General features: G+C 37.2%; 1 protein-coding gene and 1 pseudogene across 6 annotated transcripts in view; one reads left to right on the forward strand and one right to left on the reverse strand.

Moving 5' to 3' along the window:
* PCCA (propionyl-CoA carboxylase subunit alpha) overlaps positions 1-23214 on the forward strand; it is a 358555-nt gene that overhangs the window by 284279 nt on the left and 51062 nt on the right. For all 6 annotated transcript variants that reach the window (XM_036893600.2, XM_036893604.2, XM_057494481.1 and 3 more), the window contains one exon: positions 11488-11541. In XM_036893600.2, coding sequence (XP_036749495.2) covers positions 11488-11541 — 54 coding nt within the window. The remainder of the gene's footprint in view (positions 1-11487; positions 11542-23214) is intronic.
* On the reverse strand, positions 9961-11234 carry LOC118916593 (39S ribosomal protein L47, mitochondrial-like; annotated as a pseudogene).

The raw sequence follows: 23214 nt of genomic DNA on the forward strand, positions 1-23214 counted from the left end.
TGGTTTTGATTTGCATTTCCCTGATTATTAGTGATGTGGATCATCTTTTCATGTGCCTCTTGCCATCTGTATTTCTTCTTTAGAGAAATGTCTGTTCAGGTTCTCTGCCCCTTTTTTAATTGGGTTATTTGTTTTTTTGGTGTTGAGGCATATGAGCTCTTTATATATATTGGATGGTAACACCTTATCAGACAAATCGTTTACTAATATATTTTCCGTACTACAGGTTGCCTTCTCTGTTCAGTTGATGGTATGCTTTGCTGTGCAGAAGTTTTTAGTTTGATGTAGTCCCCACTTGTTCATTTTTTATTTTGGTTCCCTTGCCCGGGCAGATGTGTCCAGGAAAAATTTGTTCATACTTATATTCAAGAGATTTTTGCCTATGTTTTGTTCTAAGAGTTTTATGGTTCATGTCTTCCATTCAGGTCTTTGATCCATTTTGAGTTTACTTTTGTGTATAGAGTTAGGCAGTAATCCAGCTTTATTCTCTTGTATGTAGCCATCCAGTTTTCTCAACACCAGTTATTGAAGAGGCTGTATTTTCCCCACTGTATATTCATGGCTCCTTTGTCTTACATTAATTGATCACATATGCTTGACTTTATATCTGGCCTCTCTGTTCTGTTCCACTGATCTATGGGTTTGTTCTTGTGCCAGTAACTTATTGCTTTGATTACTGTAGCTTTGTAGTAGAACTTTAAATCAGGGAGTCTAATCCACCCAGCTTTGTTTTTCTTTCTCAGGATTGCTTTGGCTATTTGGGGTGGTTCTGTATCAATTTTACAACTGTTTGTTCTAGGTCATTAAAAAATGCTGTTGGTATTTCGATAGGGATTTCATTGAATCTGTAAATTGCTTTAGGCAGGATGGCCATTTTGACAATATTAATTCTTTCTATACATGAGCAAAGGATGGATTCTACTTGTGTCTTTTTAAAATTTCTCTCATGAGCGTCTTAAAGTTTTCAGAGTAAAGGTCTTTCGCTTCCTTGGTTAGGTTTATTCCTAGGTATATTATTCTTTTTGATGCAATTATAAATGTAATTGTTTTCCTGGTTTTTCCTTCTTCTAGTTCATTGTTAGTATATAGGACCAGAACAGATTTCTTTGTATTAATTTTGTATCCTGCAAGTTTGCTGAATCCAGTTATTAGTTCTAACAGTTTTTGGTGGAGTCTTTAGGGTTTTCTAGGTATAATATCATGTCATCTGCAAATGTTTAACTTCTTCCTTACCATTTTGGATGCCTTTTATCTCTTTGTATTGTCCGATTGCCATGGTTAGGGACTCCAGTAGTATGTTGAATTAAAGTGGGGAGAGTGGACATCCTTGCCTGATTCCTGATCTTAGAGAAAAAGCTTTTAGCTTTTCATGATTGAGTATGATGTTAAGCTATTGGTTTGACATCTGTGGCCTTTATTATGTTGATTTTGCCCATTTTATTGAGTATTTTTATCAGGAATGGATGTTGAATTTTGTCAAATGCTTTCTCAGCATCTATTGAAATTATCGTGTGGTTTTTATCCTTTTTGTTATGTGGTGTATAATGTTGATTCATTTACAAATACTATACCATCCTGGAATAAATCTCACTTGGTCATGATGGATGATCCTTTTGATGTATTTTTCAATTTGGTTTGCTAATATTTTGTTGAGAATTTTTGTGTCTTATGTTCATCAAAGATATTGGTCTATAATTTAATTTTTTCATAGTGTCTTTGCCTAGTGATATTAATAATAATAAGATAGTCTTATTGTATACTTACTATGTCAGGCACCATCTCTTCTAAGCACTTCATATGTATCAATTTAGTTAATCCACAGCAATCCAATAAATCACGTACTAGTCTTATCCCTCATTTTGCATTTTTGGGAAACTGAGGCTTGTAGAGGCTAAATTGCTTGCCAAGGCATTCTGCTAGTAAATGGAAGAGCCAGAATTTAAACCCAGGAATCTAAGCTCTTAATTTTGCTCGTGTCCTATTGAATCCTTAGTATCTAGACTACCTAAATTTTTCCTGACTGGTAGGTGTAAATGATAATCCATTGGTGGTTTTAATGTGTATTTCCCTGGTTTTAATATATGATTTCCCTGTGATGAGTATGAGCATTTAAAAAATAGATTTTTGACAGTCCTGTTTTCTGTTCTGCAAAATTCATGTTCATGGCTTTTGCCCATTTTTTAAATTGGATTGCCTTTCTCTTATTGATTCATAAAAGTTTGCATTTTGTGACTCCTGATCCTTGTTAGTTATATGTGTTACAAATAACTTAGTAGCCTGTATTTTTATCTTTTTATGTTATTCAAGTGAAGTTTTAAATCAGAGATTTAATATTAGAATTTTCAGTCTTTTCCTTTATGGTTGGTGTGTTTTATATTTGTTTTAACAGTCATCTTCAAGTCTCAAGCTCATAAAGATACTTGCCTATATCTTCTTCTAAACCTTTTAAGTTGTGCTTTTTCACACTTTTAAACCCTTAATCCCCTGGGAATGATTTTGGTGTGAGTTCAGACCCCATTTTAATTTTTCAAATAGGGTTAACATGTGGCCAAAGCACTCACATGTTTCTCTCCTCTTTACTGGCTTGCTACCCTCTTGCTTTTCCAACCCCCAAATTCTTTGGAAGACTTCTTATTTCTATAAAGTGTTTCTCAATTAATTGTAAACAAAAAAGTGATTTTTTTCACTTATACAAAACTCTGGCCACTGTATTTGCTTTCATGAGCTCTCTGCCAATCACTCCCTTTCATTTTTCATTTATGTCTAGGGAATCCTTAAAAAGGGGTGTTGTGTACATGCAGTGCAGGTCCTGTGTGTCAGGTGGTGTTTGAGATACGCCTTTGAGAGAAGCAGGTCCATGAACTGGGAGGTGGATTGGGAAGCATTCACGTAGGGAAGGAAGGTGACCTAAGTGTGGGAAAATAGATTGGAGGAGCCATGTTTGAAGAGTCAGCATTTCAATCACCAGTGGAGATAATCATTGAAATGTTTTTGCAGAGGAAAGTAATGTCCATCAAAATGCTGTGTGGAAGGTTACTGGGAGTAGAAAAGGGTGTCAGGGATTGAAGGGGTAAGTGGGGAAAAAGAGTTCATTTGGAAAGATAATCATCTTACTTCAGTCACAAGGTCATGGATCCCACCAGCAATACACAAAGATAACCTTCTTAGCTCTTTCATCGATTCTTTTTAATTCCTGAACTTCCAACATTTGCAATATCCATACTGTATTAAATAACACAGTGGGTTAATCTCTGCAGATACAGAATCACCGTAGTTTTTGGGAGAGCAAAGAGAAGAGGGCTCCTGAGGACCTCCTCACAGAAATACTTTGCTTACCAATCGCATGTCTTTCCACCTGAGTAAATGTCTTTCCTATTTGCCTTTGTTTGCTGTGGGTAGCGCCTAAACTGCTTGAGACTGGCAGTGTCACCTATTGATAGGTGTTGAGGGTGTAGAAAAGGTCCACCCAGGCTCCTTCTGGTCTTCTTTTTCTGAGAGGTTTGTGCACACGTAGCTCGTGCACTCTCGCCCAGTGTCACTAATTATTCACCACTCAGTTGAGTCTATTTCACCCAACCTCTCCCTCCAGTATGGCCACTTAGCTGCTTTAAGTCTTTTTCTCTTCTGACTCCTAGAAAATCATAGTCTTGGACAAAAATTATAATCATTGTTAATAGTTTTTAAGTATAGAACTAGTGTTGCATCTGTCTGAAATGAGGAGGAGGTCATATATTTTGAAATGAAATAATATATGATAAAGAACCAGGGACATACACATTGAAAATTCTTGAAGGTCATCTTTAGAATTTTTATAAGTTTTAATCTATTTCTTCATCTAATAATTAAACCAAATTTTTCACAAATACCATCATTCAAGGAAAACAAAATGATCATATTAAAATTTTTTGTGTGTATGTGTTGAGTATATACCAGTATTTTCTCACTATTTTTCGTTACAAATGTAGAGTCCATAAGTAGTGATACTTATAAAATAGATCTTTATAGTATAATCTGAGAACCTAACAATCATTTCTCATTTCTTTTGAGGAGAGATGTAGTCTGATTTTTGAATTACCAATTAAAAGAGTTGTACAATGAAACAGCATTGTTTAATAGAGAGCTAACATGAGCCATCTATGCAATGTAAGTTTCTTAGTAGCCACATTAAAGAACAAATTAAATTAATTTTACTTATCTATTTTATTTAACACAATATATCCAAAACGTGAGCATTTGAACATGAAACAATATGAAAAGTTAATGTGATACCAGAAATGGCATATATGCCTTACATGTGTACGGCAGTGCAATAACATCTGAAGCAAGGGATGAGTAAAGCGAAATGTAGTCCTGCCAAAACAATGAAGTTGTGTTTAACAGGAAGATATATTACACTGCTTCTGCATTTAGATTTAGATTTAAATTAATTAAAATTTAATAAAATTGAAAAGTTGGTTTCTCAGTCACACTAGTTGTCTTTTGAGTTCTCAGTGGCCACATGTGGCTAGTGGTTACCAGGTCAGGAGGCTCACAGACAAAAAAACCCTTTTTAAATCAGAGTGCTTTATAGAAGATAAAAACACACACTGGTTTTTTAAGTGCTCTCTGTTGTATCCACCACAGTTTTAGTTTTTTGTCATTTAAAATTATAAATAGATGAATTAAAGTCACTTTTAAACAGAAGATGAATTTATCATCTAGTTGACAAACTTTTTACATTTTAATTTAGAAGCTTAACAAAAATTAGAACTATTTTTAAAAAGTGGAATGACTTCCTGCCTGTAGCATATAATTAAAGTGTTGAAACAAAACAGATCTGCTGTGTTCTATACATGTTGAGCTCACTGTGTTTTCTTCATACACCCTAACACTTTCATAGCATGGAACATGCTGGGTGAATAGAACTTTTTTATTACTCTGGCTGTACTGTATTCTTGTGAAGTAATTTTTTTTAACCTTGCGAGAGGCTTCTCAGTTTTACTTTGACCAACTCAGATAGTTTTTCATTTCCTACAGTGTAATTTGTCTGCTTGGATTTAATATATTGCTTTTTGTTAGCATTTTTCATACTAGATTTTCATTTTGCATAGTCACATTGTTTTGGACGTTTGCAGGCAGAGCCTCTGACTAACTGCTATTGGCCTGTTTCTTTGTGTGGCATGATCTCTGCTATCCACCTGCTCACAGCAGGTTGTCTGCAGGCTTGAAGAGTAGCTAAATACTTTTGAAAATACCTTGAGATCCTGCTAAGGTCCAACAATTTCTGCATTTGTATGATATGAAGCTATTCGTGGTGTACCTTTGAAGGCTTTCTTCTTTTTATTCCTCAGATTCTTGCTTAAATATTTTCAAGAGAAGATACATTTATTATAAATAACAGTGCAAAGCTGATTGCTGCACTATCGCATTCTACATTGAATAGGTCATTGATATTCAACTAAGTGGAACTAATTTTCTATGTTAAAGCAGACAGATTTGGAATAGTGTCACGTGAATGTCATGTTATTTACTACAGAACACCAGATTAAATGGATTACTTGTGAATGATTATATAACATGATGACTTAAAATACTCAGTGGGCCTATGCAATTAGAATATTATGCGGGCACATTAATGTGATAGAAGAGATGTTATTGTGTTAGTTATTATGTTTTGCATAACTGTGCTATATTTGCAAATACTTGTCTGCACACGATTTGAGTTTTTGAAATTTGAATTTAATTTCCTGGTTTTGAAGAGAATGAATTGATTTTCCTACCACTTGAGTAAGAAAAGTTAAAAATAAGTTTTCTTTTTTCATTTTTTTTAATTAAAATTAATTCCACAACCTGAGAACAAACTTTGGTTTTAATCCTAATAAATGTGTATAGATGCTAAAATAAATGTTTTCATATTTTTTGGATTTAAAAATTAAATGAAGTAGCTTATATTTTTGCTTATACTTTACCCTGCTTAAAAAAAATTTTTGGAAGTATTATCTTATGTTTTTAGTCCCAAAATAAATGTTTTCCATTTTTATTCAATGTTTCTCCCTGCCCCCATTCCTGTAGAAGTAATTAGCTATTATTTTGATTAGAGTCATCAAATGTAATATGAAACCATCTATTTAGGATGTATAGGATATATAAATATGTAACTTAGAATAAGTAGAGGTTGGTATTTTTTTCTAAAGAAGTAGGAAATGATAGAGTAATTATTAACTATCTCATTTTCACATTCCTGGAAACATCAATTACAGTTACACATCTTAGAAACAAGCCCACCAGTGAACAGAAGTAACTCCTTTCACTGTGTTTCAAAAATTCAATGACAATTTAACATCTGGGATGTGTTTGCAACTGTAATTCAAAATACAGATTTTGATACAAGTTCACCTGCTTTTACAAATTTAATGTAATGGGAAAATATCTTGCCACTCCCCAACCACACACACACACACACACATGCACACACACACACACACACACACACCCCACTTTTTTCTCCTTTACTATCTGTTAACTAGAAAATTATATTTTAGAAGCTGCCTTAATTTTTATTTTATTTTTTAATTAAAAGTCTTAATTTTTATTTTATTTTAATTTTTATTACCTTATCAAGCAGTAAGTTCACACTTGTTTTGGCCTCAGAAGAAGAGAGTTTGGCCTGAAGAAGAGAGTTTTGAATAGTATAAACACTGATTGTAGTAAATGTGGAAAATAATCCGAGCAGCTGCACTGGAGATTGATAAGACAAATCCCACAGTGATGGCCTTTGAAACATAGTATCAAGTGGGAAATCAGTGAGGGGAAAAGAAAACTATTACTACTTCTTCCTCTTCTGTTCAGTGAGATTACTTTTAAAGGTGAAATAGCCCCTGATTTTATTATACTATGTAGATATTTTTGGAGATTTTGATTTATTATTTTAGTATTTGAGTGAGCAACCTTGCTAATTTTATATGACTTTGATTCTAACAAAAGTTGAAAGTACTTTGTTGACAAAATCTTAAATATCCTTTAAAGGAAAAAACCAATATTTTGTAAATGTTGAAGCAGACTACCAAAATAAGAGAAGAAGAAAGTTTCTATTTAGCTATGAGTGCCACATAAATTGGAAAAAGGATGAAATATTTGGAGAAAATATTTAATAAGAATGGGATATGTTTAATGAAAATAAAAGTCTTAATTTTTATCTTATTTTAATTTTTATTACCTTATCAAGCAGTAAGTTCACACTTGTTTTGGCCTCAGACCCACTGTAGGTATTGAGTATTTTGTTCTTTGTGGATTTTAAAACCTAATGGTCTTAATACTAGACTGTGGGAAAGTATATATTCCCCTTTCCTGTATAGAGGTAAATTCCAGTTTTGAATGAAATTTTATTTCCCTATTTTTCATCACTAAGTCCTTATTGCTGACTTATGTAGGTTTGGACACTTCTTTCTTCCAATTACACATCTTAACTCTCTCTCTCTCTCTCTCTCTGTCTGTCATTACAACGGGGAGCTAGAGATACCGAACATGTAAACACACAAATAAGGTAATTTTGAGTACTAAGAAGGTTAATGAAGACTATAAAACAGGATGATTCATAGAAATTACCTAGAGGGGGTAGGTAGGTTTAGGTAGGTGGTCAGGAAGTGGCCTCTGAGTAGCTAGGATTGAGTTGAAACCTATGAGGAGAAGGGGACAGCCATGTAAAAATCTCAGGGAAGAAAGCCCCAAGTAGGTTGAATGGCAACTACAAAGGCCCAGAGGCAGGACCGAGCTTGGCTTGTGTGGGGCCAGAGGGAAGGCTGATGTCTTGAGTATAGTTAGGAGGGTGGGAAAAGATAGACAGGGACCATATCATTTAAGGTTTTTGTAGGACAAAGAGTTTGGCTTTTATTCACTTCTTGTTGTGAAGCTTTTGAAGATATTTGAATAGAAGAGTGATATGATGTGATTTAAAATCCCTGCTCTGAGGAGGATGGACTCCAGGGAACCAGTGGGTAAAGGCAAGGAAATTGTTTATATGACTACTTCAGTCATCCAGGTGAGAGGTGCTGACGACTTGGACCAGGAGTCGAGTCGACCACATCCAACCCTTTGCCTGTTTATGTATGGCTTACAAGTTGAGTGGTTATTACATTTTTAAATGGTTGGGCAAAATTAAAAGAAGGTTAATTTCATGACACATGGAAAATATATGAGATTCAAATTTCAGTGTCTATAAGTACAGTTCTACAGTTCTGAACATACATAGAACAGTACAGAACACCACCACATTCATTCATTTTTATCTGTGGCTGCTTTTGGAATTTTTGTTGTAAGTAGAAGCTTAATGTCTTGATTTTTGCTATCACAGTTCAGTAGTTTAGTGGTAAAGTTTACTGTGGGTATTTTTTTTAGCTCAGGACCAAGATTGGAATTTTTCTGAACAGAAGAACCACCCTCAACCACTCTTATCAAACATCGAATGTCTTTGAAAATTATCTTTGCTACAGACTTGATAATCTTTCTTAATGAACTCATACTAAAATTGCAAAACAAAACAGAACTTGCATGCAAAATTCACACTGTGGTAAAAATCATTTTGACAACAACCAACATTTGAATCACAAGTAATGTCAAGCTGCTTTTTACACTTTCCAGGCTATCAAAAAATTAGAACAAGAGGTAAACTACATTTTCAGCAGTATTTTCCAAACTTCAGTGTAAGAGCAAAGGAAATTTCCATATTTTCAGACCCACTTAACTGTACAATTGAGGATCTCCCACCTAACCTTCAAATGGAAGTGATTAAACCATAATGTAATGGTAGGCTAAAGGTAAATGTCAAGAGAAGAATCTAAGAAGCTTCTATAAATGCCTTCCCAGGGATAAATACATTCAGGTAAAACCCATATTCCTCTGGCATGATATGGTATTTGGCAGTACCTGATTGTGGAAAATGACATTTTCAAAGATGAAATCTGTGAAATCTTGTTGTAGATCAGCATTAACAAGTGAATATTGGCAACCAGTTTTGATGGTAGGGAGCACTAACTTTGAGCCCCAATTAAACAAAATTTTATCCTTAAAGAATTCTGTTCTCCTTGTAAATATCAGGATTACAAAAAAAAAAGTACTTGGTTTTATTATTATATTTTTAATATTGCCAAAAAATATAAAAAATTTGTTTTTTTCTCTTATATAAGTAGCTACATAATATCCTCAGTTTTACTTCTGGGCTCACAAAGCCTGAAATGTTTATAGAGTGGCCTTTTACAGAAAGAGTTTGCTAACCCTTGGCTTAGGCTAAGATGGTAGCAGTGGAGATGTTAAGAAGTGGACTAATTTGACATATAATTGGGAGGGAAGGCAGAAAAGATTGATGGATGGATTAGATACTGGGTGTGAAAGAAGGTAAAGAATCAAGCATGAGCAATTGAGTGAATGACGGTAACCTTTACTGAGATGGGAAGACTAGGGGAGGAGGAAGTTTGGGGAGGCAAGTCAAGAATTCTGTTTAGACTTGGTAGGTTTAAGATGTGCATTAGATATCCAAGTGTTGGCGTCCAGTTAATAATTGCTATGTGAGTCTTGAACTCAGAGGACAAATGGAAAATGAAAACATGAATTTGATAGCCATAAACATGTAGACTTTCTCTAGAATCCATGGGTCTGCCCGATACAAAAGAATGAAACTGAATCCTTACACTATATATAAAAATTAACTCAAAGTGGAAGGAAGAGACAAGGCCAGCAAAGGAGGCTAAGAAAGAGCCGCCCGTCAAGGAGGCAGGAGAGAGTCCAGAAGGCAGTGAAAGTGTTTGCGGGGGGGGATCATCAGCAGTTCACAGCGCGGACCAGTAACATGAGGACAGAACAGATCAACTGATGAGGCGAATTCTCTCTGAATTTTATTTGCAATTAAATGCATAGCATAGAGGTTATTTCTTTTTCTAACCTCTCTCTGGACATAGGTGATTGCATTGTTCTCATTGTTATCTTAAACAAATTCTAACTTATTTTTATAACATATTATTGAGATATAATTCACATACCATACAGTTCACCCAGAATGTACAATTCAGTGGGCCTCTTCACAGGGTTGGACAATCACCACAATCAAATTTAGAACATTTTTCCTCCCCCAGAAAGAAACCTCCTACTGATGAGCAGTCATTCCCAATTTCCTGCCAGCCCTCCTGTAGGCGGCCGCCGGTTACCCTGCCTGCCTGCCTTCCATCTGTCCTTCTTTCCTTCCTTCCTTCCGACGGAATCTGTACTTTATACTTAACTTTTGAAAAGTTTGGTAGAAGCATAATCACTTCCAGAATGAACATGGCATATTAACACTTAGACCACTTGATAGGTAAATAGTCATTTGATTGAAAACACAGGTTCTTTATAAATCACTTAACATACATTTACTTTTGTATATAGACTATTATCCAAGAAAAACAAAATGATAAGTTTAGAGTTCAGACATATTACACAAGACTTAACTTCTGGCTTCAAGAAGATAGGGAAACTTTTTCTGAAGATAGTACTTTTTTCTTTTTTTCCTAAAATTTTCCTTCTTGTTTCAATGTGGGCTGGCTTCTCAAGTCTCAGTGTGCAAAATGTCCTACATAGGGCATCACAAAGAATCATTTACTGTGGGTCTGTTACTTGGGTACCAAGGTATAGGCCACTTCTTGAACCTTGTGCCAAACGATTCTTCCAAAGATGTTTCTTCTCCAAACACCAGGTCTAGCTTTTTCCTGAGCAGTCTGAAGAAGACTTAGGGCATCTTCTCTTTCCTGGACAATTTTATCTAATGCACCTATGGAATCTACTACCTTTTCTAACCATTCTAGACTTGGCACTGGCAGTCTCTGCCCCTTGGCCTCCTACTCTAGAGTTAGGAGCCTGTTTCTCTTTTTAGCAGGACATAAGAAAATGTATGCGTGTCTTTATTACTTTTGATCCTAATTGCTGATAAGTCTATGAAACTCCAAGTTTTACTTTTTTTCCTCCTAATTCCTTGGGTCATCAAAAAATTCTTCCAGTCCTTTCCTTGACAAAGTGGCATAAAATAGTCTACACTGGTGAAAAGGTGTGACATTTGGCATATCCTTCATCAGCAAACTAAGAGAACACCCGGAACCTTCACTCGCTGGTGCCTGAGGATTACTGATGACCTCATCATGAAAGTCATCAGGGCAGCTGAGAGTCTTACATAAATAACGGCCAAACTGCCCCAGTCTACCTCCTGTCTCTCTGGATTTGCCTATTCTGGACATTTAATGTTAAATGGAATCATATAATATGTGCTCCTTTGTGACTAACTTCTGTGGTAGCATGTATCAGTGCTTCATTCCTTTTTATAGCCAAATAATATTCCAGTGTATGAATGTACCTTATTTTGTTTACCTGTTTATCAGTTGATGGACATTTGGGTTATTTGGGTATTAGGAATAATGTTGCCATGAACATTCATGTACACAATTTGTGTGGATAAAAATTCATTTTACATCTTTTTTTTTTGTTTCCCAGTGTCTTTCTCGAGAAGCTGGTGGAAACATGAGCATTCAGTTTCTTGGTACAGTGGTAAGTGTGAAAAAATTATTATTCTGCATATTATCTTAATTTACAGAGGAAAAAAGAGTTCAACTAGTTGTAGCCCATGTGTTTGAACTTGGCTTCATCATAGTTTTGTTTTGCTATTAAATGAGATGTCTTTGGGTAAGAAATAGAGTCCTTAATGTGTTAAGAGATGCTTCTATGATAGAATCATTTTATCTATTTCTTATTAGAGAGAAAACCGTTTTTTAAAATTGTTGGCAGTTTGTTGAGCATTTGAAGTGCATAGTTTCTATTGGAGGTTTTTCTCCATTTTCTGTAATAAAAATAAAAACATACAATACACAGGTAATTTTGAAAATAGTGCCCTTGGTTTTTTGTTCTGCTCAGTTTTCCTTCTGGCTGGCTGTAGTAGGTCCTTCCAATTCCACATTTCTAATGAAATTGAGTCATAATTTTGTATCTTGATTTTTTTCACTTAAGACCCTATTAATCGTTTTCCACATAGCTGTAAAATATTAGCACCATTTTAGTGGCACTGTCTTTAACATTCTGATGAGTAGATGTAATACATTTTACTTATCTATGAGTCCCAGCTACTAGATGTTCAGCTTACCCCTAAGTTTTTGCCAATGAACAACTTAATGTGTTTTGTTGTTTTGATGTTTTGAATGACTTTCAAACATGTATAAAAATATTTTTAAAAACACACATAAGATACATTTCTTCCTAAATAGAGTAAAAACCATAAATAATGTTATGGCTTAGTTTACAGTTGCCTGTTATTTCGTATCTCTTTAGATACCATTCATCATATATTACAGTACCACTTTGCACTGTTACTAGTGTTAGTTACTATTTTCAAAATTATTTAACTAAGTCTGTTTAAAAGTTCATAGTTATAATTTATACTTGTACATTTATAAGTAGATTTTTAGCATTAACTATAGTTTTCAGAACAACTGTTTAAAGAGATACCTTATTGTTTTAATTACATTTCTCTGTTTACTTCTTTTGTATTTGAGTATTTCTCCACGTATTCATTTGCTAGGTATCATTTATAATCTGTAAAATGTCCGTTCATGTCCTTTGGGTGCCTTGTTCAGGTTGTAACTTCACATTGGGGATTTCTGTTAGCTCTATGAGTTTGTTGAGAATATCAGTGGAGACACTTGTAGCTTGGATCAATACAGTAGTGATTTTGCAGCCATTGAGATAGGAAGGACATGAATAATGTGCATTTGTAGTTTGTATAAAGGTGCAGTAAACTTCATCATATATGTACAGTAGTATATGCATAGGCATTTGCCCAGTGTCGTGTAGATTTTAAGTGTTGCTCCTGAGGCTTGTGGTTATTCTTGTTTTCCTAATAAATTATTGCATGCCTTTTTTTAAATTAAAAATTCTAAATATTATTTAAATCCATGTCATAAGAAATTGTATTAGGGTTCTCCAAAGAAACAGAATTAACGAGATGTGTTTTTGTGTGTTATGTGTATATATGTTATAGAGAGAGGGAGGGCTGGTGGGAGGGGGGAGAGAGAGAGAGAGAGGGAGTGCCAGTGAGTGTGCACAGCTATGGACTGGTTGATTTTAAGCAACTCTTTCATGTGACGTGGAGGCGCCAGGGAAGAGTTGCAACTCCTGTCCACCTGTGTCCTTGCAGGGCTCCCTTCTTGCTTGGAAAGTCAGTCTTTTGTTTCTTCTTCAACTGACTGAATGAGGCTCACCCAGATTTATGGAGAGTAATCTGCTTTTCTTAAAGTCTGTTGACATAGATGTTAACCTCATCTAAAAAATACCTTCATAGAAACATCTAGAATAATGTTTGGCCAGATATGTGGATACTGTGGCCCACTGAAGTTGACACATAAAATTAACCACCACAGAAGTTTACAGCCTATCCCTTAGAGGTATTTAATTTATTAACAATATACATACATTATTCTTCCAGAAATCAAATTACATATCTTTTCATGCAACAATAAATCATGGCCACTTTTCCAAATTCTTACAGAAGGATCTGTGTCATTCTAGTTAATGGCTGCCTAGACTATGTGGAGGCTTTTCTGTACCTTAGCACTCACGTTAGAAAGGGCACTTACTCTGTCTCTGGTACTTGATAGCTCTCATTGGATTCTAATAGATTTCTCCGTTCGTATATTGAAAATTGAGTTCTTAATAGCTGCAACCTGCAAAAAAACACCCCAAACGAACAAAGTTTCTCCTGCAAATTTTCCTGGCTCAGAAAATGGCATCTTGAGCTAAAACCTTTTATTTCCCTGGCTTCCTCTCTCCCACCACTTCCCTTGCCCCCGTCCTGACCGAAGCCTGCATCCTCTCTCATCTGTTATTAATGTAACTGTTAACGTGATCCTTTTAACATAGAAATCCAGCCAGATGGCTTTGTGGCTCTTTTTCAAATATGCTGTGCCCTCTCCGCAGGGCCCTCGGGGGGTCTGTCTTCTGCCAGGACTGTCTGTCCCCAGATAACTTGGGCACAGACCCCTTCCTTCCTTCAAGACTTTGCACAACAACCACCTCTTTAGAGATGGCTTCCTAGTCGTACCACTTAAAACTTTGACCACCCTTTTCCCCCTTTCTCTACTCTATTCTTTTTCTTCAGCAGTTATTGCTATTTGATGTACTCTAATCTTTGACATGTTTTACTTTCTAAAACTTACTTGTTGTCTGTCTTCCCCACTTGAATGAAGTGAGCCCCAGGAGCGTCGGGTGTTCCCCCCTCCGCAGCCAGCACTCCAAGCAGGGCCCTGGTGTCCAGTGGGCACTCCGTAAATGCTTGTTCACTGCATTGATGAAGTTGGCACACGTGAGATCTAAGTATTGGGCTTGAACTTGAAAAAGAAATGTCAAGAATGCAAATATAGAAACAAATGGAGAAAAAGAAAAGTGTAGTCCGTGGTCTGGGGCCTTAAGCGATCTTCCTCAGATTGTACACTGTGAATCAGAAAGAGCCAGTACCCCGGCTTTCCCAGCCACCGGGCGGAGGGCACTCAGATTTCTCAGCTCTCAGCCCGTGGCGCATCCCCCCAGCAAATCCCTTTAACTGTCCTTCCATCCACTTAAGGCCTGAAACATGCTAGAAAACACACACACACACACACACACACACACACACACACACACACACACACACACACTTTTAAGGCCTGAAACATGCTAGAAAACACACACACACACACACACACACACACACACACACACCTGCACAGCCACAAAAGACACTTGATAAAAAAGGACAAGGGAAAGGAGAGTTATGTAGCTGAAACTTCCTCTTCCAGTAGATAAAAAAGTCCCAAAGAGGCTCTGTGTCTACTCTTTACACAGTTTATACAGAGCAGGGATGTCGATTTCTTAAGTAATTTCTAATTATTAGATAGTCTAAAATTTTAGGAACAGGGCAGTTTGGATTGCCAATGTAGTTGGTTACAGTGCGTTTTCCCTGTGTAGCATTAGCAATAAGAGATCAGTAGGAAAGGAAAAGAGAAGGTTTTCAGTTAGTGGAAGTTGTAGAACAAACCCAGAGTGAGTTCTAGCTAACGTGCTGTCCAAATTGCCTGAGGCCGATTGTGTTTCCAGGATTTGCAGATCATCAATAGCTGTGCCATGTCACATGGTAAAGGCAAGATTTCCCAAATACACATTGGTCTTTTTGAGAATCCTTGTAGAATTTTCTATACAAGGTTTGTTGGCATATTGATAAACATGACTGGCAATGTGCAAAGAAGAGTTTAGACTAAGAGAAATACTTTTGTTACATCAATAAGGTTAAAAAATGTTACTGTTTCAACTTTGAGCAGGTACAGACTTAAAAAAAATTTCATTTTCTTTTTACTCACTCTGAACTTATAAAAATGCCATTTTATTTTCATTTCCAATAAAAAAAATCTCATTTCATTATTAAAATTTGATTTTGTTAGCTGTTATATAAATATCAAATTATAAAATGTCATAAATGTTTACATAGTTATAAATATGTATAAAAGAACCTTTATAAAATATTTGTGAGTTATACGGAGTAATGATAAAACAAAGGTCTGCGTACCCACCGTGGGTTTAAAAAAAGAAAAATTATCATTACGTTTACAGTTCTCTATTTCTCCCTGATCCTATCATCCTTTCTCCCCCTTATATTTATCACTCCTGCCTTTATACTTTCCCCATGTATATGCATCCCTAAATATTATGCAGTTGAGCTTTGCATACTTTTAAACATGTGTAGAATTACATATGGCACATGTCTTTGACTTGTTGTTTTGCTTTGTGTTTGTGAGACCCACCTGTACTGTGGACGGACGCTGGGGCGGGCTTGTAACCCAATGCTGCCTAGTATTTATGTGCATGAGTACATGTATCCTGATTGCACATATGCAGGAGTTTCTTTAGGGTTTGTGTGCATGGTATGCAATGAATGAGGTCACTTTGTCCCACATCTTCACTAGTAGCTGATATTTTCACTTATTACTTTTTGCTAGTGTAAATAGTGTCCACACATGTCCTTGTGGCTTTTAATTAACAGCCCGATTATTAATAAGGTAGAACATATCTTCCTGCATTTATCGGCCAATTGGTTCTTTCTCTTCTGTGAAGTACTTCTTCAAGTGTTTTGTCCATCTTTCTATGGAATGAGATTGCCTATGTATATGAATTTGATCTATTTATGTTATTAGGATTTTTAATAATAAAGCAAGAGGGGTTAGGTTGGGACCATATGACTAGTTTCAGCTATGAGCCATGAATGGAAGTGACTATCAAGAACTGTAGAGGGGCTGAGATTTTACTCTACTTGAAGCTGACAGATCAGCTCACTAGAGTTTCACGGATGCTGGATGAAGACACAAGACTCCATGGTCAGAGGTGAAGGGCGGTTTATTATAACAGTAGTAGTGGTCATAATACCATCTTTGCACCGTTTCTCTGAGCCCAGCTCCCCCAGGGCAATGCGAGGAAGGCAGGGTGACACCTGCCTACGTGGATGTGTCGTAGCAGGGGAGTCTGACTGGAGGTACCCTGAGCCTTATGTGTGGGCAGTAAGCATGCCTCCCCTCTGTTCCAGAGGGAGACACTATTACTGTGTTCCAAGGCCTTTTTGCTGTGCATACGCTCATGAAAAAACAGTCCAGAAGAAAGGGCAGTCAGGGTGTTGCTCAGAAGATGTGGAGAAACATGAGAGACTATGGAGAATTGTTTCCTTGTAGTGCCTTCCGATCAGAGATAGCCATGAGCAGGTGTGAGCCCTGTAGGTCCTTCTTGTCCACCTTGGAAGCTAGGTACTGGGATGTGAGCCCCTGGCAGCATGGGTCCAGGGTGAGCATTAGTACTGAGCATGGCCGCCCCAGCCTTTAGTGAACTGAGGTTTCAGTGTTGATTTATTTTGGAAGCATAACCTAGCTTATCCTAATACACAACTTGGGAGCATAATGAGACTATCTTGTTCATAAAACCCCATATCTACTTATATAGATTCACATTCATAAAATATAGACTTGAGATATGGTTGATTTATTCAGCCTGCTTTAAAGTCTTTGGATCATCAACTTTGAATCTAAGGACAAGTCTGTCCTTGAGAGTACTGGGAGAGAAAACTTGGGCCCATATGATCCAGAGAGGCATATCGGACTTGGGTGGACACACAGATTCAGGGCATTCCACATCTTAACCTTTGGTATCTATCAATTTCATTACTATTCCCAAAATGTAGTGTAGGAAATGCTATATTTGTTTCCTAGGGCTGCTGCCATAAATTACCACAGACTGGGTGGCTTAACACAAAATCCTTCAGGAGGCCAGAAGCCTGCATGGGGCCGGGGACAGGGCTGCCTTCTGCTGGAAGTGCTCACAGCGAATCTGCTGCGTGCCTCTCTGCTAGCTGCCTTCTGGTGGTTGCTGGCAGTTCTTGCTGTTCCTTGGCTCGACGCTGCGTCGTCCCAATCTCCGTTTCGGTCCTCAGATGGCTTTCTTCCCTGTGTCTGTGTATATTCATTCACATAAGTCCGAGGACACCAGTCACTGGATTTAAGACCCACCCTTGTACAGTAAAACCTCATCTTAACTAATTACATCTGCAAAGACCTATTTACAAATAAGGTTACTTACATTTTGAAGTTCTGGGTAGACGTCAATTTATGAATGACAGCGTTCAACCCAGTACATACTCTATGTAGGCATGAAAGCATATTTGACATGTATAAAAAGTTAAAAAACAACTCAGTTTACCTAAAAGCATATTTTATGAACAGAGCATTCATTATTCCTTAGATTTGTATCTCACTACCACCTGACTTGAGTCCTGCCGTTTATTTTCCCAAGTACTTTCATACCTGTTACCATCCCCTGTGTGACCAGTGCTATGTCCCCCGTACTCAGACCTGCAGGAACATTGATGACAGGTACGCCTGATTTTCAGGAGACAAAAGGGAACATAGAGAGGTTAAATGACTATTTTATGCCGACAGCTGGTAGGAACAGGATGCAAAACCAGGTCTCTCTGACTGTCAAGTCAAACTGTTAACAAAGTGCCTTAAAAACAAATTGCTTTACTGTGTAATCCAGGGAGCTCTTTGCAGTAGCCGTTAAGTAGTTATTTTGGCTTGGGCTGCTGTGACTGAATACCATAGACTGGGTGGTTTAAATAATAGACATTTGTTCTCATGGTTCTGGAGGCTGAGAAGCACCAGCGGATTTGGTTCCTGGTGAGGGGCCTCTCCCTGCCTTGCAGCTGCGTCCTCACGAGGCAGGGAGAGAGTCTGGTCTCTCTTCCTCTCCCGTCCCGAGGCCCCACTCTCACGGCCACCTCTGCACCCAGTTACCTTCCTAAGGCCTATAAAATGTATCATAATTATTATTTATATTTAAATTTTAAATTACCATTAATTTTAAGGTGCCATAATATTATCATATTGGGAGTCTGTGCTTCAGTGTATGAATTCTGGGGGGCACAAACAGTCCATCATATACACTTAGTTGGTCAGCTGTATATCCCAGAATGCTTCCGGGATATCTGCACCTCTTTCAGATTGTACGTTGTCCGGGTTTTGTTTGCATATTTTTGGTGAGGCTCCGAGTTTGTGTACATCAGATACTATAAGCTCACAAAGAAATGGAAAAGGTCTAGTGTTTTCTTCAGCCCGAATTCCTTACTTGAACTATGCTTCACAAAAAGGATGAATATTTCTTTTACTTTAAGAAAAAGGAAGTTGCCATCTTATTCCAAAGTTTTGTATTATAATTATTATTTATATTTAAATTTTAAAGTATCATTAATTTTAAGGTACCATAATATTAAGACATTCTCAGTAAGACTGATTTCTTTTTCTTGTAAAAACAATGTATATTGCCTGAAAGAGAAAATACACTTAGACTACAATGAACAGCTTCCTCTTAGCTGTGCTGTTGGCGTTTACCCAAGGACTCTCGAGGAACTATCAAATTATGTCTTTGAAGCTTAGCCAGAGATCTTAATGAAACCAAATCATGCTGAAGTTCCTAAAGCTAATTTAAATCTCAAATTGTACATTTTAGATTAAGTTTTTATTGATAATAAATATACTTTATTTCTTATTAGCCTTGGAAGCTTGAGTGATAATATCAGTAGAATAAACATGTTTTACAAAGATTTACCATTAAGAATGCTATTAATATGACCCTTGATACACTAGCACAATTAGATTTCAAAGGAAGCATTTATGAAGTAACAGCGATTAATGACAACCATCGAAAACAATTTTGAACCCCATCAGTTTAACTCAGGAGGGTAAACTTAATATGATAATTCATCTAGTTGAATTGTATCAGCTTAGCAGGAAAGTATGTAAATATGTGACCCTTACCTAGTTCCTAAATGGGTACTGTGCTGATGGATTTATCAGTTCCATTAAAGAACTTTGGGGAACTTTGGAATTTCAGCAATTGTTCCCTTGGAGGCTGAAAACCCAACCTGATCTCATACTGGGACCATTCTGGTCCACGTATTTCCATAATTTGCCTTTGCTACTAATATGACAGCAAGACACAAATAACTGTTTCTAATAATATCAGATGGAGTTGTGCAGGACAGCATTTCAATGTAGTAAAAGACCTCCCCGTGGGGTTGTTACTGCTACTGTGGAACAGCAGCTACACAGTTGCAACCATAGTCTCTTAATTGATTCGTTTAATTAGCAAGAGCTGGAGCTTGGGCTGTATCTTGTCATCTGATATCATAGGAAACAAAATCTGCATTATTCATATTTGTAGACGTACAAACATCATCAAAGAGTTCTGCTTCTTCTGAAAAGTTACTTACTGATACTGAATTTTAATAGAGTAAACTCCCATTTGTTTGAAATCCAAATAATTGGAAAATGAAAACAACCAGGTTTGTCGTCATTGTTTTTTCTTTATCAGTAGCCTTTTGAGAAGTGACTGATGTCATGCATTTTTGGTTATTATTGTCTTCCAACAATAAACTTCCAGAGAACTTCTTTAGTCTTCTATGCCTTACAGATCCATAAGCAGTCTCTCTGCTGCATGTCTGGCTCGTCTCTACTCTCCCTTTACCTTTTTTTCCCTGTTCTGTCCCCTCCCTTTCTCTGTCTCAGTGGGGTTTCAGGAGTGGAATAATGGCTTACTGGAATGTCTTGCACGGTAGTCCATGTTGCAAGCTGCCTGTGCAGCCACCCTGGGTTCTGCTGGCCTAGGCTTTCCACGGTGCCCACTTCTGGGCTGAGCTGCCCTTTGGGCTTCGCTCCCCTGACCCAAGCTGCACCAGTCCCTATTTCCTTGGATGGAGAGAGGAGTGGGAGTGGGAAGTGTCTGGCGCAGGGCCCCAGCACCGTCATCAGAAGGCCACTGCCACCCCGTACATGCAGGGCTCCATCCCCACTGGGTCAAGCTCTCCTCATGCCTGACCCTTTTCCTGTCCAGCCATGGAAAACAGGTGGTGGCCACAGACCAAATGTTTTGTAGTGGGTGAATGATGAAGTCCGTCTGTTCTTTAGATACATTTTATAATACTAAGAAATTAAGTGTCTATAGCATTCCATCTTTCTATTTTCCCCAAATATGCAGAATTTCAATCACTATGTGGATAAAATAATATTTTATAAAATGCACTCTTAACCTTGAACATTATCATTGTGTTAATGTGTGTCCAGTATACCATGTAATCAACCTAAGAACGAACTTTTGGAATATGACTAAGCTGACTTTCTAATCTTTTGAAATTGGCATGCTGTATATAATATGAAAGTGCAGTTATTAATATCCCATTGTTTGACGCATTTTGAACAAAAACTTAAAAGAAATCCTGGACTGCCCATTCCACTACGTGCTAGGAAATATGCCAGATGAATGTGACTCTGCCCTTAAACAGTGTACTGGCTGTGGGTAAACACAGACAAACGTACGTCATGAGCCCATGGGAAGCAGAGATGGGTTATGCACAGGCTGATGTGGTGGTAGAGAAAATTGTGGATCTATCAATTTTACCTCTTAAAACTGTTTGTTTAGTAGATGAAGTATAAACCATAAGGCATAGCTCTCAGATTAAGAATCTGCATTTCATATTTTACTAGACTTTACATTTCTTTAAAGAGCATAAAGCCTGGTTTTTACCAGGAGTTACATAGTCAGTTGTTTTATGTTGATTGGCCGTCATTATGTGGTAGACCCTGAGTTCTGGTAATTCAAAGGGAAAAGATATCCCTGCCAGCCGTGAGCACACTGTCAACTAAGGAAATAGAAATATTAATGTGATAAAAATGATAATAGGGGTTTGTAAGAAGTAGAATTGTTCTGGGGCTTTGAAAAAGGAAATGCGGGAATCATGAAAACCTCCCCAATGAGTATATATATATCATGCTGAGACTTGGAGGATGAATAGAGTTTGCAAGCAGGGAAGGCATTTCAAATAGAGGGGAACAGTGTATGCGAAGACCCTGAGACAACATGTTCAGAAACTGTACTCTGTGATGATGGTGGATAAAGTGAAGGGAATAAAATAAATGAAGGTACGGAGGTTTTAAGGATGTTTCAAGAAGAGCAGGTTGGCTGCTGAGGATGTCAGGTAGGTGGCAGATCTATACGGGAGGTAAGTCTAGAGTGGCAGGAGTTACACACATGGTGCAGGATCACACCAAGGAGATTGGGCCTTACTCTGAAGACTTTGAAGGATTGAAAGAAGAGAGTCACAGTATTGCCTGAGGTGTGTTTTGTTTTGATTTTGAAAGAGAACTCATGAGAGCAAGCAAATAAAGAGGAGGTGTTTAAGAGCATCTTGAGGGTCCAGTGTCCAGTTATATGTGTTATGCAGAATTGAAGATGATTCTGAGGTGTCGAGCTGTGATAAATGACGAATTACCTGAGGGAGAACAGGAAAAGAGAATTGCACCAGAGAGCAGGTGGAATAGTGAGGTTTTTAAAAAACTATCTGAAGTATGAAACGCCAGAGAGACATCTATGATGTAACAAAAATCTCTAGTCTGTAGATCAGAGACAGGATTAAGGGCGAGCATGTGAGTTGGTGCTTCATTAACATATAGGAGTGCGCTCTGAAGCTTCTGTAGATGTGACTGCCCCAGGGGACAGTGCAGAAGGAGAGGCAGGCCCAGAATGGACCCCTGGGAAATGCCAACATCTACAGGGGTGCCTCCTAGCCTCTCTAATATCATCACTTAAAAATGACATTATCCATTGTCCAAATCCTTTTTATTATATGTGGCTATTGGAAGCCAATTTAGTGTAACCTCAATCATGATTTCAGTGTATCCTAGGGTGTCACTAATTATTTCAAAGCATCTCAAAATCCTGCTGCCATCTGCCAGAGATCCTCAAAATAAAATTAATTTTAATGAATAACATAATGCATTACATTTGTATGATGCTTTAGGGTTTTAGACTGCTTATTTGATTCCATTCAATTTCTAAGATAAATAAGCCACGCAGCACCTTAGACATACTTGTAAAAATTAGACACACAGCACACTTTTGAAATGTTGTCAATTAAAAATATTTGCAATTACTGAATTGTATGTTCACAAGAAATTTCTATAAACACTACCAGGATGTTAGTGGATATTGGGGTGTGCAGAGTAGGGGAGAGAATGCTAAATAAAGGCTGATTCTCTGCCTTTGCATCTCAGATTCCTACTTAGTAGCTTTGTGAACTTGAGCAAGTTACTTAGACTCTCTGATCCTCAGTTTTTTTAATCAACAGAATGTCTACTTTTATGGAAGTGGTGAGGATGGGATAAGAAAATGTTTATAAAATGTAGACGTTTGGCACATAGTAGCCCACCGATTATTATAGCCCTCCAAAATGTTTAATGCATTCTCCATTTGCTTCATTTTGCTCTTCATTTTTCCTCCTTTTTCTTGCTTGTTTGAAGACATGCTGGCATCTGCAATTGTAATCTCCATCGAGATCACATTTGGTGCTCAGCCTATAGAAAAATTGAGAAGGAAAAGAATTTCTTTGGAAAGTTTACTTTTTGTTCATCGTGTAGTTATGAGCTCCTCATGCCTTTAACGTGTTGTTACTGAATGCTAAACATAAAGCACGTATTTACACCTACATCTGGTAGCAGCCGGATGCTTAAGAACATCCACTTCCTTGAAGAATAAGGATGTCTCCCAAGAACAGTCCTGACCACGGAAGACTTAGGTGTTTGAACGGCTTCTGATGTGGGACACTGCGTGACG

Source organism: Manis pentadactyla, chromosome 17, assembly GCF_030020395.1.
Source record: "Manis pentadactyla isolate mManPen7 chromosome 17, mManPen7.hap1, whole genome shotgun sequence".
In the NCBI taxonomy this organism is placed as follows: Eukaryota; Metazoa; Chordata; class Mammalia; order Pholidota; family Manidae; genus Manis; species Manis pentadactyla.